Raw genomic sequence first — 22277 nt, forward strand, 5'->3', positions numbered from 1 at the left:
GGGGAAAAAGCCTCTCATATGTGAAAGTGATTCCTTTGTTGCCAGACATTTCCAGTTTTTCCATTTTCTTCTCCTTGAGTAGGAAAAAATCATTTACCATGTTCTTTTCTAACAGTTTCCAGGGATGTCCCACAAACACGGCCAGGAGCCACCAGCAGCCAAGCCCTGATTGAGTTTCTTTGCTTGAGTAAATCAATGTTCAGCCACTAATGGGAGCTGAGTGCCCATTTTCCCTGCCCCATTTATTTTATTGCTAGGGCTGGGGTGCAGGGGAGGCAGCACTGGGGCAGCTCTCTGGAAATCCCAGTAAGCACTTGGAATGTTCACTCCCATCCCATTTTATGGTGTGTGATGGGCAAACACATTAGGGAAGAGCTGCTGCAATCACCAGCTGGAATAACTCACAGTGCCTGGCTCTCTCTCTGTCCATCTCTATTATTTTTATTTGGAGTTTCCACAGGGTTGTTTTAAGGATGGGGGATGCTCTTGCTCAATTTGTGCCAGCAAAAATCCCTGTGGAAGAAAATTTTTTGCCACAACATTTTTTTTTTCATTATTAGAACAAATAAATATCTTTCCCTGCCCTGCTGGTCCCTTCAGCTTTGCTGTGGGATGTGGACAGGGATGGGAGCCCTGTGCCACCATGGGACAGCAAAGGCAGGAGCTGACCCACCACCAACTTGAGGTGAAGTGATTAAAGCTTGTGGCTGCCACCAGCATTTCCTGCCTGTAATTAAGGCTTTTAATGAGGCATATGGTAACCCCCCTCCTCCCCCGGCATTTTGCCAGGTGTGGGTTCATTAACAGCTGCTAATTACACCATTATTCAGCGTCTAAGTCAAGGAGGGCTACACTGCTCCAACTGCCTGTGAATGCTGCCAAAAATTCTTAGTTTAAATTTTCTGTTTTCTCCTTATGCAGGGAACTGAACCCCTGGGGGTTTGCAGGGCAAACCAGCATCCCTGGGACACAGAGCCAGCTCCTTCCCCGCTTTCCCTGACCCCTCTCCGTGCACAGGGCCTGCAATTCCAGCTGCACTCCTCCTCCTCACAGCCAGGACATGCTTTTATTCCCAGGGGTGAGTTTTGCTGGAAGCCTGATAGTCCCAGGAACTGTAGAGGGGCTTGAAGCCATTCTCAATCTGATGGAGCATCCAGGTGCCAGGACATCCTCAGCCCCATGGATCCTCAGGGCTCCTCCTGTGTGTCCCAGAGCAGGAAGGCATTATCCTGGTGGGGAAAACAGTGGCTTTATCTCCCTCAGACCTCAGTTTGCTGCTGGGGTGTTCATTGCACCAAGTGCTTGACATAAGGCTCTTTCTCCTGAAAAAGGCTCTTGGAAATGTTTTACCAGCAGCTGGTTGCAGTTTTTACATTGGGTATTATGAAGTACCTCACTCCTGGCCTGGGGCTCTGAATATTGCAGATATTCAGAATTTCTCCCAATACTCCATGCAAGTATTGGGAGAAAATGAGCAATAAAATCATCCAACTGGAAGTTCTTCCCTTCCTTTCCAAACCAGTTCCAAGTCCTGCTCCTGGTGCTACCCTGTCTTTGCCTGCCTTGTCACCAATGGGACCATGGCCATGGACACTCTGGATCTGCCTCTGAGAGCAATGGGAGCCTGGGCAGAGGGGGACAAGGACAGATGGAGAGGCCACTGGGGATGGAGTCAGGCTATGTCAAGCTGCTCATGAGGCTCTGAATCTCCACAGACCCCACAAACACAAAACATGGACATGATTTGGAGTTGGGAATGCCTTACCAGTGCCATTGGATCCAGCCTCTGTGGATGTGGCACTCGAGGACAGGTGAGTGCTGGCCATGGCAGCACTGGGGAGCTGCTGGACTTTTCTGTGATTCCATGAGCTGCCACAGCTCCCTGCCCGAGGGCACTGCTCCTGCACCACTCTCTGGAGCATCAGGATGTAATTTATTGTAAAATATTTGATTATGGTGACTGCAGTGCTGGGAGTGTGTGTGGGAGGAGGGCATTTCTGAGAGCAGCTGGGAAAGGATGATCACAAGAGGGCCTGAGGTCAGCATGGCTTAAATCCACACCAGGAGGGTGGGATGGTCAATCCCAGATTTAGTTGTGGACACATTTCCCTGGTTGGTGACACAGCAAGACATCAAAACCAGGGGTCAGGGAGTGGGCCAGGCACAGCCCAGTACAACCACCGTGCCCAGCATCCCCCTCACCCAGCACTCCAGCTGGGAAGGATGTGCTGGGAGGAGCCCTGGCCTGGCAGTGAAATTGTCTCTCTGGCTGGAGGAGAAACCTGTGAAAATGGGAATGATTCCTTTTTGAAGGAAAATGCAGCGTTGGGGTGTACAAACTCAGTAGGGTCCAGCTTTCTGCCAATCTGTGTGTGGTCACTCCGGGCACAGAACACACAGGAAAAGTGTCTCCTATTTACTGAGGATAAAACAAATTATTCACCTGAGGAAACTCAATAATTCTTGATGTCCAAGAAAGTCACACTGAGCTGGAAAACCAGACCAACCTCTTGTGGAGCAGATCCCTGGGCCGGGCTGATGCTGCCCTCTGCTGCCAAGTGACACTTTTCACATCTTACTCTTCTCAATCCAGGGAAAAAAGAATTCCAAATTGTCTTTTATGTTTTCAATACACTTTTTTTATTGCAGTCACCCCTAAATGATTCACAAGGTTAATGAGTTTTAAACTTCTATGCTAGTAAAGTAGAAATTAATATTGATATTTAATGACAGGACTAAACAGGAGGTTAAAAGCTGCCATGGAAAGATGCACAGACTGTCAGGGATTTTTAATTAAGAACAGAGAGAATAAGTTTAATTAAGACACAAGAGCTTATCAATACTAATAACATTTTCACAGGAAAATATGATTACATGTTAATAAGAGAAACTTTGTTTAGTAGAAAAGGGACACTGGGCAACAAAAAAACCCTAAACAAATATATATGTAAAGCAACATAAGGTGAAGTAAGACAAAGTGATGGAATAACTAATTTCCTCCAGTGGCTTCTGCTCTGGGCTGACAGAACCTCAAGCACAGGTGGAGTGGTGAGGAACCCCGAGATTCCAGAAACTGGGCTGAAATTTGGTTTGATGCCAACAGATCTCATCAGAACCTTGTTGACAGCATCAGTGTCATCCTTCTCCCTGCATCTCCTCCTTGCTGGCTTCCCAAACACAGAGAAAGGCACCGTAGCCATGGCCAGGCAGCTCCTTGGCCACCAGCAAAGTCCCAGTGGTCTCTCTGACCTCAGGCTGGAAACCACCGACACATTCCTACAAGTCTTAACGAGGCTTTGTTTTTATAACCCTTAAAACAGGCTAGTGCTACATTGTGTTCAAAGGCAATATTCAGTGTTTTCAAACTCAGGTTATGTGACCCAAAACTTGCAAAGTTAACAATCTGAGTTACATTTTTCAGGCTTTCTCCCCTTCCTGCCTTAGGGAGGAGCAAACTGGCACAATTCAACAGCTTTTAGACCAAATCCCGGCAGGACCAGTGGAGTAAGAGAAAAATAAGCCCCTGTCATCTTAAGCAAGCTCTCTGTATGGCATCTGCTGCCTTCTCAGAATTTTCATTACATTAACTGATCATGCTGGTTAATTTTTTTGCTCTTCTCCTCAATATCTTTCAGCACATCCTGCAATTTCTTAGAGCTCTGTGTCAGGAAGGCAAAGCTTTCCTTGAAATTGCCGGCCCCGTGCTCCCTGCAGATGTTCTCAAGCCCATCAAAGCACTGCAAAATCTTCTCCAGCTCGGCCTTGACAGCCTTCTGCTCCTCCAGCTCCGCTCGCAGCTCCTGCTCCAGGACCGCCTCTGCCCTGCACTGCTGCTGCAGCTGCTGCAGCTCATCCTGCAGCGCCTGGAATTCCTCCTCGCTGTAGGGATACTGCTCCTGCACCTTGTCCTCGGGCAGCAGCACGTTCTTAGGGATGTTCAGCACCAGCTGCAGCAGCACTTCTTCCATTTTAGAGAACAGTTTATCGAAGTGCTCCTTCATGAAGAGCAGGAATTTCTCGGTGCATTTCCGGATCTTGGAAGGGCTGATTTTGCAGCCGGGAATGCCGTCCAGCTTTTTCAGCATCACGCCCTCCACCACCAGCATCATTTCGAACAGGTAGTCCTGGAAGGCGATGTAGATGCGCAGCATGCACGTCTGCGGCGTGAACCCGAAGAACTGCGCCTCGTAGGCCATGGGATCCACCGACATGGCGGCGGGGGTCGGGGCGGCCGGGCCGCGGGGGCAAGGCGGCTCTCACAGGGCGTTACCCGAGGCAGCAGGGCCGCTCTGGCCACTCCTGCCGCTGGCGTTCGCGGGCCGAGCGCGGGGCCCGGGGCCGCTGCCCGAGAACGCTTCCGAGACCCGCCGCCGCCGCCGCCGCCGCTTTCCCGCCTCGCTCGAGCGCCGCCTCAGGGCACCCCGCCCGCAGCCAATCAGCGCTCGCCAGGGCACCCTCCTGCCCAATCACCGAGCTCTCCGTCCCTCGGCGGGCGGGCCAGGCGCGGCCTCTCGACCAATGACAGCGAAGGATATGGGCAGGCACTGCAAGACGACCAATGGGAGCGCGGAGCGGCCGCCGCGAGCTGGGCAGTCTGCCAATGAGAGCGCAGAGTGGAGGGAGGGCACTGCGGTCCAGCCAATGGGAGTGAGGAGCGTCGGGCGGGCGCGGAGGAGGGCGGGCCGGGGAGGGGCCGCCAAGATGGCGTACCAGACGTTCCGGCAGGAGTACCTGCAGGTGCCGCCCGTGACCCGGGCCTACACCACCGCCTGCGTCCTCACCACCGCCGCCGTGGTCAGTGGCGGCCGCGGGAGGGAGGGAGGGAGGCCGTGAGGGGAGCTGGGAGGGGGCGGGCCCGGGGTGGCCGTGGAAGGGGCGCCCTCAGGCACCGCCCGCGCTCCGAGCCGGGTCTGGAGCCCCGAGACCCCCTGAGCGATTCGGGGATTCCCGGGACGGGCCCCGGGGAGGTGAAAAGCACGAATTAATAACGACAGCGCCAGAGGGTTGTTGAATTGAGACTCCCACTTGCCAAAAAACTCCCAGTGCTGATGTGACTTGCTGGGCTCTTTTTTCACAGAGGAACGGGTTGTGCTGTTTTGGGTGTGTATTTTTCCTTCCTTTTTTTTTTTTTTTCTTGTTTGTTTCTTGTATTGATCCTTTCGAAATGTTTTCTTCTTTTTCAGCAATTAGAACTTATCACGCCCTTCCAGCTGTATTTCAACCCTGAGTTAATATTTAAGCACTTTCAAGTAAGTGTGTTCTGAAGCACTGTAGATTTTAAAATGTGCTGTAGAGCTTTTTAGGTGTTAAGTCTCAAAACAGTGTACTTTTTGTGTTAGAAATACACTTTTTAAAAGTTAATGTAGGCAGAGTGCAGACCACTATGCCTTAAAATAGGTCTTAGTTTCATTTTCTGTAAAGGAGATTTCAGTTTCATTGTTACTTGTTTATCTACTTAGACAATAAAAATAAGCTGTCATGTTTAAAGTCCTTGTATTTGTCTTATTTCCAGATATGGAGATTAATCACAAACTACTTGTTCTTTGGACCAGTTGGCTTTAATTTTTTATTTAACATGATCTTTTTGTATCCTTCACCAAGTTGTGTTGGTTCCCTTGGCAAGCAAAGCTCCAGAGTGCAGGAATCTTGCAGTACCTGCACACAGGAGAGGTTGAGTTCCTGGGAATTCAGCAATTCCAGCTTCAAGGGGGTCTCCTTTTTAAGTGGTCAAGAATTTTGCCAGTTACTTTTTTGGTGTTAAGAATTTGTGCCGGCCTATTCCTTCAGGCTTGTGCTGACCTGGTGCAGGAGAAAATTCCAGGTAACTTTCTTGTCTGCTGGCTCACCCTCTGTGCTGAAATATCCAGAAAAAGCCAAGTGATGCAGTAAATTGACAAAACACTTTTAAGCTGCTGTAGAAGTGAATAATTTTCTGCTTGGATGTGTCTCTGAACTCACCTGCACTGGAGTTTTCCTGACCTTGGCCTCAGATACCGCTACTGCCGCATGCTCGAGGAAGGCTCTTTCCGGGGTCGCACAGCAGATTTTGTATTTATGTTCCTTTTTGGAGGACTTTTAATGACTGTATCCTTTCTGTTTTAATTCCAAGCTCCTTTAGTAAAGCTCCAGAAGTGGGAAGGAGAGCTGAAACCATGTTGTTACTGTTACCTTAATATAGTTTGTTGCACAAGGAGTACTGGTATTTGTTAGGGTGGATTTGAATGCTTTGGGATTGTTGCTGGTTTTTCAGGTTTTTTTCTGCTGGATTGTGGAAATGAGTTTATCAGGGGACTGTTCAGGTGTGAGATCATGCTCAGGTTGTCTGTGAAGAATTGAATTCTGCTTTAATGAGATTATTCATGCTGCAGGTACCCCAAAACTTGCTGCGCCTGTTGGGTTTGAAGGACAGTAGTTTGACATCCTTACACCTGAGAAAGTGGATTTACCAACTGTGTGGAAAACACAAGATTACAAATTAAGCTGTGAAATTCCTGACCTCACAAGAGTTTCCTTAACGAGCCATGGCAGCTTTTTGGGCTGTTTGTGAACCTGGTGTTCCTGGGGCAGGCGTTCACCATCATGCTGGTGTACGTGTGGAGCCGCAGGAACCCCTACGTCCGCATGAACTTCTTCGGGCTCCTCATCTTCCAAGCCCCTTTTCTACCCTGGGTATTGATGGGCTTTTCTCTGCTCTTGGGGAACTCCATCATTGTGGATCTCCTGGGTGAGCAATGGCAGCAATCTCGTGAGGATCTGTTCCTCCTCGTGTTTTACGTGAAACAGAAAATGGGGATTTGTCCCATTTTTAGGCTAACTAATGCTTAGTGTCAGTTCTTCTGATTTATTTATTATTTTATATTCATATTTTTAGGCTTTTCTGCTTTTTAGCCATTGTAGCATGTTTTGTGCTGTGATAAGAATAGAAAGAGCTTTTGATGTTTTGGCTTTTTATTGCTTAGAATCAGCCCTGATGCATCATCTGACTATAGCATCAGTCTACTGAAATAAAATAGTTTATATTACTATTTTATCGACTCTAATAGAGCCATAACATCAGTATTTTTAATAATGACAAGACCTTTCCCCAATATTAGCATCTTGTAGTATAAGTTAAGCTTTTTACCTGCTTTAGCTTTCTTCCTTAGGTTTTGTATTTTTGTATCATGGTTTCTGTGGAAGAACCAATGTATGTTGTTTTTTTGAAATCTCTAGTGTAAAGCATTGGAGAGTTGTAAAGGAGAACTACTGAAAAATCATCTTTTGGCTTTTGTTTCTATACCAGGCATTGCTGTTGGGCATATATATTTTTTCCTAGAGGATGTCTTTCCCAATCAGCCTGGTGGTGGAAGACTCCTGAGAACACCATCTGTCCTGTGAGTATTGGTGTCTGCTTTGGAAGAGACACGGGAAAAGTGCTTGTTTGGAAAACTGCAATTCAGTCACATCATTTGGGCAGAGGCAGAATTGGGGTGTGTCTCTTCTTGCATTTTTTATTGAACTTGTGTTGCCAAACAAGGAGCTGGAATTTGTTTAAGTGGAAACCAACTTAACTGGGAGAAGAGCTAAAGGATTTTACCTTTGCTTTCTCTGATAACACTTGTCAGGCTTTGCTGAAAACACCAAAGCTGAGTCCCCTGCTGAACAGTGGCTGAGGTATTACATATAAGATATGTAATGTTTTTTTTTTCTTCGTTATGTCATCCTCACATGACAATTTTGGGAAGAAAATCCTTCAGTGTTTATAGTATTGAGTAGTGGTGCTCCCTCCACTCAGTTCCCTCTTGTGTGGATGCTCTAATCCATTATGGTGCTCTCCCAGAACACCTCTGATGGTTGTTTTTCATAGAATCATAAGACTATCCTGAATATGTTTGGCATAGAATATTTATACATAAATAGCAGAATTACCTCATTAGTCTTGATTTGGGATCTCCTTCCTGGTGGCTCCAAATTGAAGAGCACAAATTCCACTGCCTGGGCAAGTTGTTCTTGAGGGAGGACACTGTGCAGCATGTGAGCTGTCTTGATGTTTTTCACAGAATCATAAGACTATCCTCAAGATATCTGGCATAGAATATTTATACATAAATAGCAGGAGATTAACCTCATCAGTCTTGATTTGGGATCTCCTTCCTGGTGGCTCCAAAGTGGAGACATAAACCCCACTGCCTGGACAAGCTGTTCTTGAGGGAGGGCACTGTGCAGTCTTGATGTTGTTTTTGAGGACACTGATGTTTTTGAGGACACTGAGCTGTCTTGATGTTGTTTTTCACAGTCATAAGACTATCCTCAAGATGTCTGGCATGGAGTATTTATACATAAATAGCAGAGGATGAACCTCATCAGTCTTGATTTGGGATCTCCTTCCTGGTTGATTTGGGATCTCCTTCCTGGTGGTTCCAAAGTGGAGACATAAACCTCACTACCTGAACAAGCTGTTCTTGAGGGAGGGCACTGTGCAGCATGTGAGCTGTCTTGATCTTAATGTGAAAGCTGTGTTTTAAAGGATAACCATGCTTTGTGTTTTGCAGGAAAGCAATATTTGACACCCCAGAGGATGACCCCAATTACAACCCCTTGCCAGAGGAGCGGCCGGGGGGCTTTGCCTGGGGAGAGGGGCAGCGCCTCGGGGGTTAACCAGGGCCTGGGGCTGTCCCAGCCACCCCTGGCAGGCACTGGCCTGGCTCCAGCCCCATGGGGACTCTTTCCCCAGCACAGAGAGGACTCTGACAGCTCTATGGTTTGGAACACAAGCACTTTATGAAATGCAGTCTCACCCGAGGCACTCCCAGCACCCTTCCCAGTCAGGGAACTCCTTGTGCTGGACATCACCTAAATCCAGTGGAGCCAAAAATTTAAAACTGGAAACTGTTTCCTGTTAACTTCAGTTAACAAGGCCACGCAAGTACTTGTTTAAAGTGATTTCTAAAGCATTTTTTTCAAGTTATTTGATACATGAAGCTCTATGGGAAACTTTACAGGGGACAAACCCAACTTTTTGGGATTTAACTCATTTTTTTTATTCTTGGATAAAACAACTGCAAGATGATTGAATGGCTAAGTCACTATTTCAATGGCAAAAGGTTCTTTAATCTGAGGTGCTGTTTCTCCAGTCATCTTTGAACTGCAGGGAACACAACATGCAGCTTTTCACTCTGCCAGCTGGGTTTTTGGAATGATCTGCAGGCTGAGGATACATTTTGGTGGTTTTTTTCCCCCAAGGACTGTGTGTTCACGTGCCCAGTTTTCAGACTGGTGGTTAAATAGATGTGCCTGCAAAATCCACCCCTGTGTGCCCTCTGCTGTTACTGGATGTCCTGCAGCACTAGAGAAGGAAACTTGTCTGGAGTCAGGACTCAAAAAATGATGATGAGTTGAATAAAATGTCTTGTGGATCCTTTTTGGTTAATCCTCTGTGTCATCCTGTAGTCTTGAGGCAGCAGGGGCTGGAAAAAACTAATCCTTAAAGAGACAGATACCTGCAGTTTTTCCCCCAGGTGTCTCAGAAGTGCAGGACACAGCATTGTCTGCTCAGGATGTGAAATCCGTGGTCTGTGGAGGAAGTTTGCTGTGCCCAACACAGGCCAGTGAGGCTGAGTGGCATTTAGCTTAAAGCTGCATTGATTATAAATATCTCTGAGCAGCCTCATAGGAATTTGGAGCTCAGTTCAGCTCATCATGGTCAGTTGTTCTTAAATTGCCATAGAAAGTATTGGGTGGGGTTTTATTGATTGTATTATCGATAAAAGAAGTTAAAGCTGGATCTTCATTCTGCATTTTAGAGGATGGGCTTACCCATGGCATGTGATTCTCTCATTTAGTCTCAGATTTTGCTTTTAAAAACTCACTACAGGTTTTAGCTTTTTAAGTTTATAGTCCAGGAGAGAAACGCGTGGTGATCTCAGGGGAAATGCTTTGTCCACAAGCAGCTTGTTAGATTCTGATAAAATGTGTGAGGTTATTTGTGTCTGCATTTTTATCTGTTAAAAGTTATAAAACTTACGGAAGCTTTGGGGGGTTTTACAGGTTTTTTGGTCGGTTTTTTGGGGCAGTTTTGTTTGTTACTAAGACAGACTTCTAGTGCTCCTAGAGAGCAAGAATGAAAGTGTTTTGGACAATGTTGCTTCAGCGTAGGTTATGAGGCAGGAATGAGATAATAACCTTATTTTTGTGTGTTCTTTTTAAGTTCAGTGTTCTTTTTAAGTTCAGTAACAAACCGTGGCTTGTTCATGGGACAAGTCCTGAGTGGGAACATGTCCGTTCCCTGCTCTCAGCCGGCTCTCTGCCCTCCTCGGCTGCATTTTGCTGCCCTTTGGGCTCCGCGATTTTTCCGAGGCACCCGAGGGGCGCCCGGAGCCGGGAGCGCTGAAAATGGCGGCGGCGGCGGGACTACAACTCCCAGGGTGCTCCGCGCAGAGTCGCGGGGTGACGTCATCACTGCGCCAGGGAGCCTGTGCAGCGTGGTCCCGGAGCTTCGGGAGAGCGTCGGCGGGACGGGCCGGGCCGGGCCGGGACCGCGAGGGGCGATGGCTCAGGACAGAGAGGGGCCTCCGGCCAAGCGGTTCAAGGCGGCGCCTCCCGGCACGCAGCCCCAGAGCGCCGCGCCGCCCGCACACGTGCAGCGGCGCTCCCTGCCCATCTCCGGGGCCCGCGGGCCGCTGCTGGCCCGGCTCCGCCGCCTCGACACCGCCATCCTCATCGGTGAGTGCCGGGAGCAGTGCCGCTGCCCCACGGAGCGGACTGGGCTGGGAAAACTGCTCAGAAACGGTCTGGGTGTAAATCTGAAGTGCGGTGAGCAGGGACTAACTTCTGTGCTTTGGCAGCCGGGGACTTGGTTTTTGTGGAGAACGCGAAAGTATTTCCCTCGTTTCTCTGTCTGCGTGAAGTTCAGTCAAAGCCAGATGGCCAAGCTCTCCTCTTCTGAAGACTCTGCTCACTTACACTTTCACTGATTTTTATTATGCTTTCTGTGAATGCAAACGAAAAAGCTTTTTGTTAGACTTTCCGGAGCTGAAGATATACAACTTCCCACCTGGTAGGCTAAAGACTCAGCATTTATTGTAATTAAATGAAAAATGCTTAGTATGTCACTCCTGTTAGTGTCACAGCACAGACACTTCACCTCCAGAGAGGCTGCAGTAGGTTTCTGAACCAGAGTGTGGCTGGAGCCCTGCAGAGGAGTGGCCCAGCAGCAAGAGCAGGGCGTTGGGTGCCATCTCTGACCTGCCACTGCTTTGTGGTGGGACTTTCCCTCTCTGTCTTCAGCTTCCCCGTCCTCAAATAGGGCTAAAAGTTAACATAAAAAACCCAGTTTGACAATGCTATAGAAGTGTGGGGAGAAACTCTATTCCCTTGGTATTCCTTAGGCGAGACAGGCTCGGGGAAGACCACTCAGCTCCCTCAGTACCTGTACGAGGCGGGGATTGGCCACCCTGGTGTCATCGCTGTCACCCAGCCCCGCAGGGTGGCAGCTGTCACCCTGGCTGCCAGAGTTGCTGAGGAGAAGAGGACAGAGCTGGGGAAGCTGGTAGGTTATCTGCAGATTAATTTTGGTTTGGTGCTGCTCTGGGGATGGGGCCCTGTCAGGCTGCAGTGGGTAGGGTAATAACAGCCACAGGGGGGGTAGTCTTAGTTTTGTAATTAGTTTTGGGTGCCACAGTGTAATGAGGATGTAAAAGCTGTCAGGGAGTGCTCAAAGGAGAAGCATGAAGAAGGTGAGGGGTCAGGAGGGGCCACATAATAATAGTGGCTGAGAGTACTTAGTCAGTTCAGCTGGAGAAGTGGAGGATTTGGTCAAACTTCCCCAAGGTCTGCAGCTTCCTCCCCAGGGGCAGCTCCAGTTTCTGCTCTCTGTGGCCAGGGACAGGACCTGAGGGAGCAGCTGGAGCTGTGTCAGGGGAAGTCTTGGTTAGATATCAGAGAAAGGTGTTTCCCTTGGAGGGTGCTGGCACTGCCCAGGCTCCCCAGGGAATGGGCACAGCCCCGAGGCTGCCAGAGCTCCAGGAGAGTTTGGACAATGCTCCAGGGATGCACAGGGTGGGATTGTTGGGTGTCTGTGCAGGGTCAGGGGCTGGACTGGATGTTCCTGTGGGTTCCTTCCAGCTGAGGATATTCTCTGATTCTATAATTAAATGAATGGACAGAAATGGCTCTTTACCTGTCCCATGACAGGGTGGTCATGGTCTGTCTCTGTGGCATTGTACTTCTTGATCTGGGTTGTTCCATTTGCAAAAATACTGATTCATGAACAAAACAAAAAAAATATATTGTGCTCTCTTCCATTGCTCCCTGTGTCAGAAATCACTGTCGGGGAGAGCAGAGTGCTCAATGAGTGCAGGTCTGGGGGAGAAAGACAGAGGAGAAAGACATCCCCTGCGTAAAATCCTTGGAGAGCCTGGGAGGGAAGGGAAGGGAAGGTTTGGGAAGGGAAGGGGAGGAAAGGAAGGAAAGGAAAGGGAAGGAAGGAAAGGGAAGGGAAGGAAGGAAGAAAGGAAGGAAGGAAAACTAAACTGAACTTGGTGGGCATTTATGATGAACTTCTAGTTAGGAAGAAGCCACCTAGAGATGTTGGGAGTGTCATTTGGGTGGCTCGCCACATTTGGAAGAGGAACTGCTCACAGCAGATAAACTGCTCTGCTTTCCAGAGCTTCTGGTTGGCTCAGTGCAGTGCAGTGACCAGGGGCTTTGTAGCCCTTCCCTGTGGCAGGATGGCAGTGGGAAGTGCCAGTCTGTGTGCCCGTGCTGCCCGTGCTCCCTTGCCCAGGTTGGCTACACGGTGCGCTTCGATGACTGCTCGTGCGCCGAGACGCGGCTGCGGTTCCTGACGGACGGGATGCTGCTGCGCGAGGCCATCGGGGACCCCCTGCTGCACAAGTACAGCGTGGCCATCCTGGACGAGGCCCACGAGAGGACCATCCACACTGATGTGCTCTTTGGGGTGGTCAAAGCCGCTCAAAAGAAGCGAAAGGAGCGGGGCCTGCGGCCACTGAAAGTGTGTTCATCCAGGATGGTGGTGAAGGGTGGGGCTGGGCTCTGGGTGCTCTGAGCATCTCCTGGAGTCTTCCAAAGGGTTTGGAATTTGACCATTTTTCTGTTCCTAAAAAGTCACTTTAAATCTCAATAGTTAAGGGTGTCTGACTTATGATGTGAGGGCCTGATACGACACCTCTGAACAAGGTATGTGGTCACCACCATTATACCTTTTTCCCACCAAAGCCCCTTGGGTGTGAGCTCTAGACTAGACAGAGTGCTGGGGAGGTTTTGGCGCTGCTGCTGAGATCACTCCAGGTACAGGAGCTCATTCCCAGGTAGAGCACTGCACATGGGATTGGTGGACATGTCAGGAATTGGTGTGAAAGCACATTGGCTTTGCTGGAGGTGCCTGACAGAGGCCTTCCATGGTCTTGTTTCACACACCAGCCCATTCTGTCACACCATTTTCTGCTTGTGTTAAAAAGCTGATGGCTTTAACGAGGGGAGATCACTCTCTTCTGTTCCAAAGCCTGTGAGCTGTTCTGAGCATGGTTCTCAGGATCCAGAAGCTGACTTTTGGCTGATCCTGACTCGTTGGTGTCCAGCTGGATGGAAGCTGCAGTGCTGACCCATGCTGTGCTCCCCCTGAAGGTGATTGTCATGTCAGCCACCATGGATGTTGACCTGTTCTCCCAGTACTTCAATGGAGCTCCTGTCATCTATCTGGAGGGCCGACAGCATCCCATTGACATCTTCTACACCAAGGAGAGGCAGAGTGACTACCTGCAGGCAGCACTGGTGTCCATCTTCCAAATCCACCAGGTGTGAGGGTCTCTCCAGGTTTGAGTCTCTCTGGGGCCATGGGTTGGTGTTTTGTGCTGGGGTGTTTGACTGCCAAGCACCTGGGTTGTTGTGTTGTTTCATTAAACTGCATTTAGTGCTTTGAAGTTGCTGCTGCTGTTGGGATTTGGGACCTGTTTGTCCAGGCTGGAACTGAAGGGAGACTGCCTAGCAAAGCTCTGTAATGTCAGCTCATGCCTAAAACCTGCATGTTCCCCTCACCTGAGTTCTCTGTACCTGGGTGCTTGCTGGCCCTTTCTGCCTGACCTGGACACAGGTTGTTTGGGGACACAGCAATTTCTCCATCCTTTTAACACTCAATCCATCAAAATGTGATTTACTCTTTGTCTCTGGGGAATTCTGGCTGTTGCATCCTTGCACCACATGTGTGTCTTCTCTTTCTTTTTAGCCCACTTCAGTGACTTGCTGCCCGAGCCACATCTCATTTCCAATCTCAGTTCTCCTTTTCTATCCAAACCTTCCTGACTTGCTTTTTCCTCTGGCTCCAGGAGGCCCCTGCATGCCAGGACATCCTGGTGTTCCTGACTGGTCAGGAAGAAATCGAAGCAATGACCAAAACCTGTCGAGACGTTGCCCAGCATCTCCCCGAGGGCTGCCCACGGATGACAGTGCTGCCCCTTTATGCTTCTCTGCCCCACTCCCAGCAACTCCGTGCCTTTAAACCTACCCCTGAGGTGAGGGAATAGGAGGGGTTTTGCTTCAATGAGTCTTTAGATGAAACCTGTGGGCTTTAAGGGGCTAAAGCAGTCTGTACTGATAGCAATCAATAGTCTCTTGTTCTTGTCGGGTTCCCAGATGAAGGGAGGAATGATGCATCTGACTCTATGTTCTCAGAGGTTAATTTATTATTTTAAGATACTATATTATATTAAAGAATACTATACTAAACTATACTAAAGAATACAGAAGGGATACTTACAGAAAGCTACAAAGCTAATGAAAACTCCTGACTCCTTTCAGAGTCTCAACACAGCTGGCTGTGTTTGGTCAATAAGTCAAAACAATTCACATGAAACCAAAGAAACAATCACCTGTTGGTAAACAGTGTCTAAACACATTCCAAAGCAGCAAAACACAGAGGAAGCAAATGAGATAATATTGTTTTCTTTTTTCTCTGAGGCTTCTCAGATTCCCAGGAGAAGAATCCTGGGCAAGGGGATTTTTCCAGAAAATATGACAGTGACAATAGTCTCTGTTGGCTTTAGGCTGTGTGGTTCCAGAGATATAAAACACTGCAACTGTGATGGTTTTAACAGATGCATTCAGTAAGTGGGATCATAAAAAGAAGGAAGGATTAGAAGGCACAGGAATTTAAAATTCCTCCATTTCATAGGAATTTTTTGTCCATATCACAAAAAAGCTACAACAGCTGATTGGGGAAACACTGAGTAAGCTGAAAACCTGAGAATGTTTGTCAGGGCCATAAGGAAAGGAATTCATGCTGCCTCAGGCTCTTTTTTACCTACTCAGGAGATAAATAAGAACACAAATGTTGTGCCAGAAGTGAAACCAAAATTGTTGAAAAATATGTCGAGAACAGCTGTTCTGGTGGTGTTTTGTTGCAAATGCAGAAGAATGTTTTAGAAACTGATTAGAAACTGAGGATTACCTTAGAAACTGATTAGAATCTGAGGATTACCTTAGTTTCTGAGAGCTGGCACAGCAAACACAGTTTGTGCTCACAGTGTGGGGCAGGGCTTGGCCCACACCAGCCAAAAGCAGCAGAATTGCTGTGTTGCAGCTGCTCTGAGGTGGCCTTGGCCTGGGTTTGGTTTTCCTTCCTCCCAGGGCTGTCGCAAAGTGATCCTCTCCACCAACATCGCAGAGACCTCCATCACCATTGCTGGCATCAAATTCGTTGTGGACACAGGCATGGTCAAAGCCAAGAAGTACAGCCCTGGTGAGGAGTTCTGAGGAGGAACAGGGCCAAGATTGGGTTTGGGTTTGTAGAAGTTATGGAGGCCCTAAGCCCCACTGAAAGAGGATTTCAATCACCCTCCGTGCTGTTTAAATTGATGTTCCACGTTTGGGGTGTGGGGTTTGGTGGTGTTTTTGTGGGGTTTTTTTTGAGTATCAGCCATGAGGGGGTAAAAATCTGTCAAATGTGAATCTTCTGTTCATGGACACAGCATGGGGTAGTTCACAGTGCTGAACCAAGTGAAGCACAGTGCTGAAGTTCACTGGGCTGAACCAAGTGATCTCTGAGCTTGATTTGAATGGCAAACCCTGGGACTTCTTACTGCTAATCCTCTGTGTTTTCCAAAGCTGTGCCTTCCTCAGGCACTGACTGAGGTGATGCTTTTCCATTCCCAGAAACTGGCCTGGAGGTGCTGGCAGTGCAGCAGGTGTCCAAGGCCCAGGCTTGGCAGCGCACGGGCAGAGCAGGCAGGCAGGAGAGTGGGATCTGCTACCGGCTCTACACAGAGGAGGACTTTGAGAAGTTTGAGGAAATGACAACACCTGAGATACAGAGGTGAGGACAGAGCCATCACACTCCTTGCCACACCTCTTTTACAGCTGGAGCTGTGGGAAGAACTGAGCAGCAAAACTGGATCTAGGGGCTGGTGGGGTGACTTGAGAAAAATGGAAGTGTGGGGACTAAACAGAGAAACTGGGAAACATTTGCTTGGGGTGGACAGTTGGGCACTGAGTCTCCAAACACATAAAGCAGTAGTTCTGACTGTCCTCCAGATTTTGGACTTGCTTCTTCCTGATTTAGGAAGTAAGGCTTCACCAGCAGCATCAGACTTCTTTGTGTCAAGCTGCAGCATAGGCCTGAGATTCTATCTCGGCTTCTGTGAAAAAAAGAATAAAATAAAAGAAGAGAAGTGTCTCAGTTGTTTTTTTCTGCCTATGCAGGTGTAACCTGGCCAGTGTGGTGCTTCAGCTCCTGGCCCTGAAAATTCCCAATGTGCTCACCTTTGACTTCATGTCCAAACCATCTCCTGGTAAGTGGCTACGAAGGCAGCCTTGGGGAAAAAGAGCAGGGAGCAATCTTGGGCCATAAGGTGTCATAACAGCACAACATGAAGGTGTGCCCTGACTGCCAGGGGAAGAGGAAGTGGGGAATGGTGCTTGTTCTCCTGGACAGAGGAGGATAAACCACATTTTGGGACCCTGATTTCTTGAAATGGAAAGTACTTGTTCCTCTGGCCAGGGAGGGAGGCAGTGATGGAACCAGCTGATCTTCACATCCCTCAGTGGGAAGCAGGAGACCTCACAGCCCAATGTCCTTGTTTTGGCAGATGCTATTCAAGCAGCCATTGATCAGCTGGACCTGCTGGGAGCTGTGACCCAAAAGGAAGGTCAGCTTGTCCTGACCCCCCTGGGAAAGAAAATGGCAGCCTTTCCACTGGATCCAAAGTTCTCCAAGGTAAAAACTGCAGAAAAGTGAACTTTTTAAATCTCAGGTACTCATCTCTGTACCATTGTTGCTTCTCTTTCAAACTCCTTAAACAAGGTGTGAAATTTGGGGTGGTTGCAGCTGTACTGTTATATTTGCTGTACGTTATTGTACACAATTTACAATTGCTTGATTGCTTGTCATTTGTTGCTAAATTCAAGGAAGTTTTTTAAAAGATACTTTCTTTCCTCTGACACTTCCTGAAGGTGGACAAAGCAAATTTGCTTGCGATTTTCAGGATTGTTTAGCAGGTCCATGAAATGTCTGTTGCTGGAGTTGGTTTCAGTCACTGTGTTTGTGCTGGTTATGCACTGGGCAGTGTCAGGAAGGAGCCTGGCAGGTGCTGTTACAGGTGCTTGGTGAGCCCATCAGAGGATTTACAGCTGTTCCTAGGCCCAGATGTTTGAGATTGTCCTAAGCAAAGTTTGGTTGAGTTCCTGGGCTGCCAGTTAGCAGAAAGATCTGCCCAGCTGGAGTGGATTTGGTCGACTAACAGCGAATTTTATTGTGTCTGTGCAGGCCATCCTCCTGTCCCCACAGTTCCACTGTGCAGAGGAGATCCTGACCATTGTGTCACTGTTATCAGTGGACAGTGTCCTCCACAACCCCCCTGCCCAGAGGGATGAGGTGCAGGCTGCCAGGAAGAAATTCATCTCCAGTGAGGGGGATCATCTCACCCTGCTCAACGTGTACAGGGCCTACAAGAACGTCAACGGGCACAAGGTGGGAAGATCTGAGCTGCCAGTGCTGTCTGAGCTCATGGGGTGGGTGAGGAGGTTTTAGCAGAGAGCAGAGTGACACCTGCATCTTCCATGGCTGGTGCCACAGGCATCCTCCAGAGCAGAGAGAAAAGAGGGCTCATCCTTTACTTCTGGGGAATTGGAGGAAGTTCTGGAACAAATCCTATAGACAGCTCTGGCAAAGCTTTGTGGGGTCAGTTCTGTAATCACAGACAGGGCTCTTTCCTTCCCTGGTTCCAGCTGGAAGCAGAAGGGAGTGGGAGAGTTGTGAGATTTGGTGATAAATATCTGGACATGCTCTGGGACAGGATTCATTGGAAAAACACTGAGCATACTGAAAAGCAGATTTGGATTTATCCTACCCTATCAACCCCTCATACTGATTTGTGGATCTGTGGACTCATGCACGCCATTCCTTGCAGCACCTGTCACTCTTACCTGATTTGTTTTCACCACCTGCAGGATAACAAGTGTTATCCTCTGTTCTGCAGCTCTTGGTGGCCTTGCAGAGCAGCTCTGAGTGGGGAAAGAACCACCACCTGCTGTTTCTGAGCAGAGAGGGAGGGAATCTAGACATAGTAGAGTAAGGGGGGGTAGAAATATGACCAGGAAAGGGGTCAGCACGTTTACTCTGAGACAGATTGTAGGGGAGATTCTGCTTTCCATGGTATCCAAAGGCTCTCATGCTCCTGGGGTGTAGAAATATCCCCTTCTAACTCCTGGTGTCTCTGCTGCAGGGATGGTGCAGAGAGAACTTCATCAATGGCAGGAACATGAAGCTGATGGCAGAAGTCAGAGCTCAGCTCAGGGACATTTGTGTAAAGGTAACTTGCTTCCATATTCTATTTCTCTGTTTCACCTGTTGGTATTTTCCTGTTTGTCCCCAAACTGTGCCCCAAGTCCCAAGTGAGAGTATGGGGGATTGTATTCAGTCTCCTGTAAATAGCTGGCTAAAATTCGTGACTGTGCAGTTACATCCCAAAATCTTCACACTGCAGAGCTTAGTGGGTCAAGGAGAAATGGGAACCTCTGAGAAGACTTGTCAGGGGAAGGACAGGTTTTGCTGAGGGTTTTTCCTGCTCTAATGCAGCTGGGACTGTGCTGTGTGTGCCATGGAGTGCTGGCAGCCTGTGCTGGCTGGCTTCTCTGTGCAGTCAGGCATTCAGTGTGGCAGCAGCTTCCCCTCAGTGCTGTTCCTGCTGGGCACAGTGTGGGAGCTGCCACTGAGCCCCTGGCAGTCTGTAGTGACATGGGAGCCACCCTCTGGGCTATCACTTGTGAATGCTGGTTGGCCTTAAACTCCCTTCCAGAAGGAGAGTGATGATCTTTTGGTTCTTAGTCTGGCTTAGCCTAGCATCAAGCTGAATTCCCAGTGGTCCCCCAGCGTCCTGACACAGGAAAATCCCCCAGGATTTCTGAAGTGAAGCAGTGTCACTGTAGGGGTCAGGAGTGGATAGTAAGTGACACAGACTCTAGGTCAGAAGGCTAACCAAGCTAGAACCCCGACTTTACTGAAACTGCTTCTTTTATACACTGGTCAATACAGGTGGACTGTAGCAGTCTGAATTGCTGCTAGCACAGTCCAGGGTAAGGAAGCAAAAAGGACTTTGGCATAATAACCACAGGTGTTTTATTCAGCCACACGGTGAGATGATCAGCTCCCAGCATAGACACACAGAGAAGATCTGGCATACCCTCTACAGGGGCCTGACCCTGGTCTCAGGGCAGTACAAAGATGAGGGCCAGTCAGGGCATAGGGAAGGTGTGGCTCAGGGACGTAGGAACAGACACAGGAACAGGGGAAGGAGCCAAGGGGGTCTAACAGAGCTTTTTGAGGGAAGCTTCTTGTGTGTCCCTAGACCAGGGAATGCACCCCCAGTGTCTCCACAGTGGACCTGATTGGCCATTTAATCAATACATTTCACATGATTGGCTAATTAACAAGACACCCATTTGTAAACAACCTCAGGGGCAAAACAGCTTATTACAAAACAGCAGGTGCAGATTGTTCAGCATTCTTTCTCTCCAGCTCCCTAAAGCTTCCCACGGGATAAGCTTTCCCATGGGAAAACTTGTCTAGCTTTCTCTCTCTGTGACCAGAGAGCTGCCACCACAAAACAGGGCTGTATCCCCACGAGGGTGCAGGTGGTTCTTGCTCACTCTTGTGTCCCCAGCTGTCGATGCCCCTGGAGTCCTGCCGCGGGGACACGGCCGGTGTGCGGCGCTGCCTGGCCCACAGCCTGTTCATGAACGCGGCCGAGCTGCGGCCGGACGGCTCCTACAGCACGGTGGGCTCTCAGCAGCTGGTGGCCATCCACCCCTCCTCGGTGCTGTTCCAGTGCAAGCCTGCCTGCGTGGTGTACACCGGGCTGCTGCGCACCAGCCGCTGCTACATGCGCGACCTGTGCCCGGTGGACGCCGAGTGGCTGCTGGAGGCCGCGCCCGAATACTTCCGCAGGAGGCTCCGCACGGCCAAGAGCTGACCCTGGCACAGCTGGCTCAGCTGCTCCTCGAAAGACTTCCTGAAAAGTATTGGAATAATTACCAGTGTGGCTGGACAGGACGTGCCTGAGCTTGTCTGGCCCTCACTGCTGAACCAAACAGCGGCACTGTGGTGTTTCACCCCAGAGACACTTTTGGCTGGCTGGGTGTGTGGTGTTTCACCCCACAGACACTTTTGGCCATGGCTGTGTGGTGTTTCACCCCAGAGACACTTTTGGCTGGCTGGGTGCTGCAGCTGGGCACGTGGGGACAAGTCCAGGCATGCAGGAGCTCTGGTGGCTGTGGGATGGAGCTTCCCCCCATAACAGGGTCTGCTCCTCAGGTTTACCTCTGCTGGAGAAGCTTTAAGGCAATGGTGAAGGAAAGGAGTCGGTTCTGATGGAGGGTTTGGATCCAGAGCTTTTTTCTGGCCCACAGGCCTCTGAACCCAGCAACAGCTCCAACAGAACTCCCAAACTGTGTGGTTGCTGTTCCTTTTAACCCCGGGGAGAGGGGGAGGGAAGGGGTAGCAATCCCACCAACCAGGTACACAGAAGGAGGAATTAAGGGACAAAGGACACCTGGATGGCCCAATGCCCCCCAGGGGCAGAGGGCTTCCTTTGAATTCTACCAATCACTCGATGCCCTTCTGGAATTCCAGGACTGACAGACAGTGCTGGGAGGGGAAAGGAGAGGTGACTGACACACCTGGCAGGGAATTATCAGGGGAGGGACCCGAGGTTCTGAGGTAAACTCTGAAATCACAACGCAACAGAAAAGTGCATATCATATGGCTCCACACAGATATTTACTATATGTATTTTGTTGTATTGATTAGTCGTGCTGTATTAATGTTTTAATAGTATGGTAAATGTAGTTTTGTAGTAAAAAGGTAACTTTTGTAGTTGAAATATGAACTATGTATGCGGGATATTTTTTTATGAGAGGAATGATGTACTCACACCAGATAGCAGCCACAGGATGTGTAAATCTTTCAGACAAGGGAATTTATTGCCCTATTATCAGAAGAAACTAACTTCTTCCCGCACCTGCTCAGCCATGAAGATGCCATTTAGGATTAAGAGGAAGAAGTTTACACTGACCAAACTGAATCCTTTGATTGAATGGAAGTTATGCATCATGTATGAGATGTATGAATATTCAACAGGCTGTTGCTTTTAAGGGTTAATCCTTTTTTGGGCTTTTGTTGCCCAGAAAAAGGTACCCGGAAGTCCGTAACTCTTTATTTCTGTTGTCTCATATTGTCCTAATCCAAATTGTCCAAATTTTTATTACTCTAATTATATTACTATTTTTATAACCATTTTATTACTATTAAAGTTTTAAAATTTTAAAAACAAGTGATTGGCATTTTTCGGAACTTATATATTCATTAATTTTTTTTTAATGACCATATTTTTTTATAACCTTAAGGAATGGGATGGGTATTTATTTAGATTGAATTTTTATGTTTTTTTCCGGAATAAAGAAGTGATGATAAAAATGCGAATTGTGTGTGTTGGTTTGTGAGGCACAGAACACATGATTGTAGGATCAGTCCTGGTGTTTATGGGTCTTGTGGGAGGGTGTTCATTGTCTGGGCTTAAAGATGTGAAGGTAGCACAGTGAATCTGTGCTTCTTGTGCAGAATGGACTCTGCCATTTATGTGTGCAGTGCTCAGATTCCTGTGGGGAATGGGGAGTTAAAATTCTGGTCCTTTGATGGGGTGGTGTCCATCTGATGGGGTGGGACAGATGCTCTCCTGCTCCTGCCTTGCAGAGAGCAGCAAATGAGCCTTCTGTGCTTCTCCATAGTGGGC

The 22277-nt window shown here is 48.6% G+C and overlaps 3 protein-coding genes across 3 annotated transcripts; 2 read left to right on the plus strand and 1 right to left on the minus strand.

Moving 5' to 3' along the window:
• Positions 1-2611: 2611 nt before the first annotated feature.
• Positions 2612-4403, minus strand: MIS12 (MIS12 kinetochore complex component). The gene has a single exon (XM_059866370.1). It carries the CDS (start codon positions 4209-4211, stop codon positions 3579-3581), a length of 633 nt encoding a protein of 210 aa, XP_059722353.1. The 5' UTR covers positions 4212-4403; the 3' UTR covers positions 2612-3578.
• A 238-nt stretch (positions 4404-4641) lies between these two features.
• On the plus strand, positions 4642-9409 carry DERL2 (derlin 2). The gene is made up of 7 exons (XM_059866368.1): positions 4642-4794; positions 5184-5249; positions 5513-5586; positions 5991-6084; positions 6529-6724; positions 7283-7373; positions 8532-9409. The coding sequence occupies exons 1-7, from the start codon at positions 4642-4644 to the stop codon at positions 8635-8637; spliced, it is 780 nt and encodes a 259-aa protein (XP_059722351.1). The 3' UTR covers positions 8638-9409.
• A 135-nt stretch (positions 9410-9544) lies between these two features.
• DHX33 (DEAH-box helicase 33) lies at positions 9545-21967 on the plus strand. The gene is made up of 12 exons (XM_059866367.1): positions 9545-10701; positions 11367-11527; positions 12764-12991; positions 13624-13794; positions 14322-14507; positions 15622-15733; positions 16147-16306; positions 16693-16781; positions 17079-17206; positions 17756-17959; positions 18714-18800; positions 20151-21967. Exons 1-12 carry the CDS (start codon positions 10230-10232, stop codon positions 20457-20459), a joined length of 2307 nt encoding a protein of 768 aa, XP_059722350.1. The 5' UTR covers positions 9545-10229; the 3' UTR covers positions 20460-21967.
• The last annotated feature ends 310 nt before the right edge of the window (positions 21968-22277 follow it).

The sequence above is a fragment of the Haemorhous mexicanus genome, chromosome 22 (genome assembly GCF_027477595.1).
Source record: "Haemorhous mexicanus isolate bHaeMex1 chromosome 22, bHaeMex1.pri, whole genome shotgun sequence".
Lineage (NCBI taxonomy): Eukaryota > Metazoa > Chordata > Aves > Passeriformes > Fringillidae > Haemorhous > Haemorhous mexicanus.

Bases quoted from the DNA above. Each gene is read 5' to 3' on its own strand.
- MIS12 (XM_059866370.1), bottom strand. From the start codon at position 4,211: ATGTCGGTGGATCCCATGGCCTACGAGGCGCAGTTCTTCGGGTTCACG.
- DHX33 (XM_059866367.1), top strand. From the start codon at position 10,230: ATGGGACAAGTCCTGAGTGGGAACATGTCCGTTCCCTGCTCTCAGCCG. The intron at 13,795-14,321 runs GTGTGAGGGTCT...CTCTGGCTCCAG, and splicing joins CCATCTTCCAAATCCACCAG to GAGGCCCCTGCATGCCAGGA. The intron at 15,734-16,146 runs GTGAGGAGTTCT...TTCCATTCCCAG, and splicing joins AGCCAAGAAGTACAGCCCTG to AAACTGGCCTGGAGGTGCTG.
- DERL2 (XM_059866368.1), top strand. From the start codon at position 4,642: ATGGGAGTGAGGAGCGTCGGGCGGGCGCGGAGGAGGGCGGGCCGGGGA. The intron at 4,795-5,183 runs GTCAGTGGCGGC...CTTCTTTTTCAG, and splicing joins TCCTCACCACCGCCGCCGTG to CAATTAGAACTTATCACGCC. The intron at 7,374-8,531 runs GTGAGTATTGGT...TGTGTTTTGCAG, and splicing joins CTGAGAACACCATCTGTCCT to GAAAGCAATATTTGACACCC.